At 37.0% G+C, this 5,884-nt stretch overlaps 1 protein-coding gene across 1 annotated transcript; it reads left to right on the top strand.

Annotated features, from left to right (window-relative positions):
- Positions 1 to 4,860: 4,860 nt before the first annotated feature.
- LOC129249327 (uncharacterized) lies at positions 4,861 to 5,630 on the top strand. Its single transcript, XM_054889082.1, has 2 exons — positions 4,861 to 4,989; positions 5,096 to 5,630. Exons 1-2 carry the CDS (start codon positions 4,951 to 4,953, stop codon positions 5,477 to 5,479), a joined length of 423 nt encoding a protein of 140 aa, XP_054745057.1. The 5' UTR covers positions 4,861 to 4,950; the 3' UTR covers positions 5,480 to 5,630.
- Positions 5,631 to 5,884: the final 254 nt, after the last annotated feature.

Here is a 5,884-nt window from a genome sequence, read left to right as displayed (position 1 = left end):
AATATTTGCTAGGTAATATTTTTGCATAATATGTAGTAAATGTTTGACATAAATATATTTATCAACATGATTTAATTATAGCCCGCAATATGGAAAACTTCGCTTCTCGTGGAAACGTAGAGACGCATGAAACTGAATCCATCCTTTCAACGGAACGCTTAAAGCCTTTCCTTAGTGATGATGAGGTGGTTTCTGAGGAATTTATGTTTTCCACTAAGCTGACATTTCCTAATGAAGTAGGACAAAAAGAAAATTAAATGGTTTGCACTAAGATGCCTTAGAATATTAGGTAGTCGAAAAAGTCTTTTCGTATTTCTAATCAAACTTCAACTAATTTTTTTTTATAAATATTTATAATGAGCTTTATTAAACCAAATATGTACCATTTTGGTCGACCACCTTTTGCCATTTTTCTTCTAGAGACATTATTCCATCAGTGCAAAACTTTTGTGGTTTCTCGGCGAAAAACTGCGACAAGTAATTTTCACAGGCTTCTCTTGAAGCCAACTTTACTCCATTAAGGGAGTTCTGCATTGACCGAAACAAATGGTAGTCCGATGGTGCAAGGTCAGGGCTATATGGTGGATGCATCAAAACTTCGCAACCAAGCTCTCCCAGGTTTTGCCGAGTCATCAAAAATGTGTGTGGCCTAGCGTTGTCCTGATGGAAGACGACGCCCTTTCTGCTGATGAGTTCTGGCCGTTTTTTTTCGATTGCTTGTTTCGATCTCATCAGTTGTTGACAGTAAAGTGTAGAATCAATCGTTCGAGCAGGCTGGAGCAGCTTATAGTGGATGATTCCTGTCCAATCCCACAAAACACACAGCATACCCTTTCGAGGCGTCAATCCTGGCTTTGCGACCATTTGTTGAGCTTCACCACCCTTGCAACATGATCTTTTTCGCACATTATTGTCGTCTTTGATCCACTTTCCGTCTCCTGCTACCATTCGCTTCAGAAATGGAATCGCAGATGTTAATTCGGTCCATTAAATTTTTCACAGACAGTTCATGTGGTACCCAAACATAGAGCTTCTTTTTGTAACCAGCCTTTTTTAAATGGTTCAAAACCATTTGATGATGAATGTTTAGTGCCTTAGCGATGTCATGGCAGCTTATGTGATGGTCCTGGTCAATCTTTTCCATAATTTCATCGACTTTTTCAACGATAGGTCGACCGGAGCGAGGTGCATCTTTCACATCGAAATTTCCAGAATGGAAACTAGCGAACCATTGTTGTGCTACACGAACTGATACAGCATCGTCTCCGTAAACTTCACAAATTTCATTGGTGGCTTGCGTGGCATTCTTCCCTTTTTTATACAAAAATTTCAAAATATAGCGAATTTCTTCATTATTTTCACTCATTTTTGAACGGCTATAAATTTTTTTCAAATTCTCCGAATTTAATTTTTTTTGGTGATTGGTAGCACTGGAGATATATGACTCCAACAACATCTATTGACAAAATACGAAAAGACTTTTTCGACTACCCAATATATAGCAGGCTATATCGTATGTAAACTAGGCTTAACGGAACATGTTTCGAATGAGCCTACGTTTACATGGATCGACGAATTATGGAAGGGTGCTTTAACAAAGCCAACAACCAATTTCCTAAATTTGATAAAACAGATGGAATCTGTATTTCGTAACTTGAATGGCGACAAAATTTCGAATATTCCAAATTATTTGGAGAAACTTTTAAAACTGTCCTCACACATAAGTGCCAGCATGGGCATACAAAAACTTTTTTTAAAATGCGTATATATCAACGAATAAAAAAACTTAACAAATCATTAAGAAGAAAATAGAAGCCCAGTTGAATAGCAATGCATAATATAACATATAAAGGATGCTAAAAGTCAGTATTTATTTCAGGAATAAAAGTTTGTGGAAACAGTTATGAAACGTACATTTACGTTCGTACGATACTGAAATGAGCATATTTGCGTCGTTTTCTTTTAATAATTCGCAACCAACGAAGTTTGATATACATTGGGGAGAGTCAATGAACAATTTGGCAAGTTATTCCTAGGCTTACATCGTACAAGTAAGTTTTTTAAAATAGTTTATTCAACAACCTTTACTATTTTGTTATTATGATTTTTATAGATGACTTCTGTGTGTCGTTTTTTTTAATAATTCGCAACCAACGAAATTTATTATATATTTGGGAGAAGGCGTAAAAAATATACTCACAAATCTACATGAAAGCTTATATTGTTTAATAGTAGCATTTCCTTTTTAATGTAATGAAAATATTCCTTTAAAGACTCCATTTTTTACTTTTGTCTCGTTTCACATCTAACTAATATTTGTTTTACCACTACGAACGAACTTAAAACACATACATAAGTAACAAAACATGTGTTGTTAGAAAAACATCGAAAATATTCTAAATAAATATTATATTTGCTTTAAAAGAAAACAATATTTGTTCTGTTGTTTTGTTTTAATGACTTCACTTGGTGTGTCCTACCGGAGCCAGTTAGCACGAGAAAGAAACAACTGGTGCGCTTTATTAAACTCGCCCAAAATCGCGTAAGCGGTTATCGCGCCAATTAAGAAGAATAAGAAAGATTTAGTGCTAGATTTTTTGGCCGACTTACAGTAGTTTTCCCATCTGGTCCCATTCTATTTATTTCGGTTTCGTCGGTCTAAAGTACGTTTTTCCAAAACTGAACAGATTTGTCTTTGTGGGCTTTTGCAAAGGCAAGTCGGTGTTTGATATGTCTTTTTGAGAGTGCAGCGATTGGGGCCGTATGTCAGCAATAACGCGCCGAATATTCTCTTCCAAGACGTCAATCGTCTCGGGCTTATCTGCGTAGACAAGCGACTTCACATAGCCCCACAAGAAATAGTCCAGTGGTGTTATATCGCACGATCTTGGAGGCCTCGCCACAGGTCCACGGCGCGAGATAATGCGCTCACCAAAAGTTTCCTTCAATAAATCGATTGTTGCGTTGGCTGTATAGCATGTAGGGCCGTCTTGTTGGAACCAAAGGTCGTCCACATCAACATCGTCCAATTCAGGCACGAAAAAGTCATTAATCATGGCTCTATAGCGCTCTCCATTGACTGTAACATTATGGCCGGCTTCATTTTTAAAGAAATATGGACCAATGATTCCCTCTGCCCATAGAGCACACCAAACAGTGACTTTTTGAGGATGTAACGGCGTCTCAGCAATGGCTTGTGGATTATGTTCACTCCAAATGCGACAATTTTGCTTATTGACATACCCATTCAACCAAAAGTGAGCTTCATCGCTGAACAAAATTTTCTTCTGATGCGTCGCGCGAACCGAACCATTTTTTTCGTAATAAATTTGCACGATTTGCAAACGTTGTTCAGGTGTAAGTCTATTCATTATGAAATGGCAAACCAAACTGAGCATAAATCAAGTGACAGCTGTCAAAAAGACCATCTACGAAAAAAGTAGTGCCAACTTGAAAACATAACCTCTAAAAAAACACTCTTTATATACTTCTTAAAATAGGCAAACAAGAAACAGGTTCAAAATACTAAAAATTTAGTTTTTATACACCACTTATCCAAAAAAAAAAATAAAATTTTTCTGATAAGTGTGCAAAGTCAACAGGATTTCTTTCTTTATGCTGTGTAAAAATTTGAAAATAACTCTCTACTGTTACTTGGGAAACTGAAAACTTTGCATCCGCTTTTCTCGGCACTTTGGTTTTTTTGGATTATGGCACCCTTACGGCAAATGATCGATATGCATAAGGCAGACCAAACCCGTACCACCAACAGATAACCCTGGAAAATATTTTTGAACCCTCAAGTACAAAAGTCAATCGGGCTTTGAGTCAATTACTTAACATCCTTTGTGAGCTTTCCTTTTAGAAAAAATATTTGCATTTGGCACACAAATGTGTTTCGTTATTCTATACAATGCAACCACATGCGGATAATGCAAATGAGACTATTGTTTTCTATTTAATCTTTACTGATTGTTCTATAGGGTGGGCCATGCAAAATTTGCTTTTTGAATCGGCTATAAAAAAACTAATCAATATTTTTCCAAACTTTTTTTTTTATTTTGAAGATTGAACATTGTCATTTATGAATAAAAAATGATATCGTTCTAATGACTGCCACGACTGGTTTTACAGTAGGCCATTCGATCAACCCAATTTTTAAGCACATTTTCGATTGTTTGGGCTCCAATTTCATGAATGGCAACTTCGATTTCGTGTTTTAAAGCATCAATCGTCTCTGGATGGTTCGCATAGCATTTGTCCTTAACGGCTCCCCACAAAAAATAGTCTAACGAGCTTAAATCACAGCTCCGAGGCGGCCAATTGATATCGGAAGCAAAAACAGTAGCCAAAAGTTCGAGTGCAACTTTGGCAGTGTGACATGTTGCACCGTCCCGTTGAAACCAAATGTCGTCCATGTCATCCTCTTAAATTTTTGGAAACAGCTCGTTGAGCATGTCACGGTAACGCTCGCCATTTACTATAACCGCGGCTCCTCGCTCATTTTCGAAAAAAAAAATGACCCGATGATGCCGCCAGACCAAAAATCGCCCCAAACAGTGACTCATTGTGGATGCATTTGTTTCTCTACAGTAACATGTGGATTTTCTGAGCCCCAAATCCGACAATTTTGCTTGTTAACGTAGCCACCGATGTGAAAATCTGAAAAGAAGAAGAAGACTCACCACTTTGGAAATAGGTTTTCAATAATTCCCAATTTTGCTCAAGCGTATAGCGTCCCATTTCGTAAATGTCAAACCTTTAAGTAAATTATGAACACATTTGACATGCCATTTGTGTTACCATTCTCAAAAAATAGGTGGTTCAAAAAGCAAAAGCTATATGGCCCACCCTGTATTTTATAAGATGGATAGTTAATAGATTTCGGTGAGTATAAATACGAGGCATTTCACTTAGAAGCTATCAGTCGTAAAAGTCGTGAAGTAAAAAATGAAATTCTACGTTTTTCTAATTGCCCTGTTTGGCTTGGTATGTATTGTTGCTGTAGTGACATGATTAAAAACTGAAAAAAAAACAAAGGATACTTAGTTTTCTTTTGGAAAAATAGGACATTTATAAGCTTACTCCTTTCTAGGTATTTGCCGAAGAGCAAGTCAAACCAATACCTCGTGAAGAAGTCACAATGTACCGCCTGGAATGCTTGATTCAAAACCCCAAGGACAGTAAATACTTTGTAAGTCCATTACATTTAGAGTATCCAGATGTACCAGAGGTAAATTCACATATGGATTGTGTGGCAGAGAAATTGGGTGCCTTGGACCGCAAAACTAACCAAATTAATGTGGATAGAGTGGCCACATTTTTCTCCGTGGACCCAAATAATGCTGAAGATATGGATATAATTAAGAATTGTGCTGATAAAATCGATGAGGAAGAGATACATGTACGTCCCGGATACTTGTGTTTATTGAATACGAGGCTTCGAGACAATATGAAGAAATATCTCGTGGGTGAATGATTATAATCACAATGCTTATTAATAACGAATAACTATCGTTCTTAAATTCTTATCGAAAACTACTTAAAATTTGTTATCATTAATTAAAATGTGGACCATCTTTGGGATATTTTATTTCGCATTAAAATAAGTGATTTTACAGAGCAAGCAATTAGATCGAAAAATTTATTGCTTTTACGTCCACAATACCTGTTTAGTTCACCTGCGGAAGTAACGATGGACTTTCTACGGTACGGAACTCTGCCGTAGTCGACCATTCACCTTCCTTTTATACTTATTTCACACCTAAGTAGGTGGCCCCGACGAATCTGATGATATGAATACGAAGAAATAAGAAGCCCCGGAATGGAAATAAGTGACGCCGCTGGATATGGTGAATACCCCAGATACACTTCCTTGGGGGCA

Source organism: Anastrepha obliqua, chromosome 5 (assembly GCF_027943255.1).
Source record: "Anastrepha obliqua isolate idAnaObli1 chromosome 5, idAnaObli1_1.0, whole genome shotgun sequence".
Classification (NCBI taxonomy): Eukaryota; Metazoa; Arthropoda; class Insecta; order Diptera; family Tephritidae; genus Anastrepha; species Anastrepha obliqua.
Note: the sequence above shows the minus strand (reverse complement) of the source record. Positions and strands in the feature narration are given on the sequence as shown.

Coding starts and splice junctions, on each gene's coding strand:
- LOC129249327 (XM_054889082.1), top strand. CDS start 4,951: ATGAAATTCTACGTTTTTCTAATTGCCCTGTTTGGCTTG. Junction 4,990..5,095: donor TAATTGCCCTGTTTGGCTTG/GTATGTATTGTT, acceptor ACTCCTTTCTAG/GTATTTGCCGAAGAGCAAGT.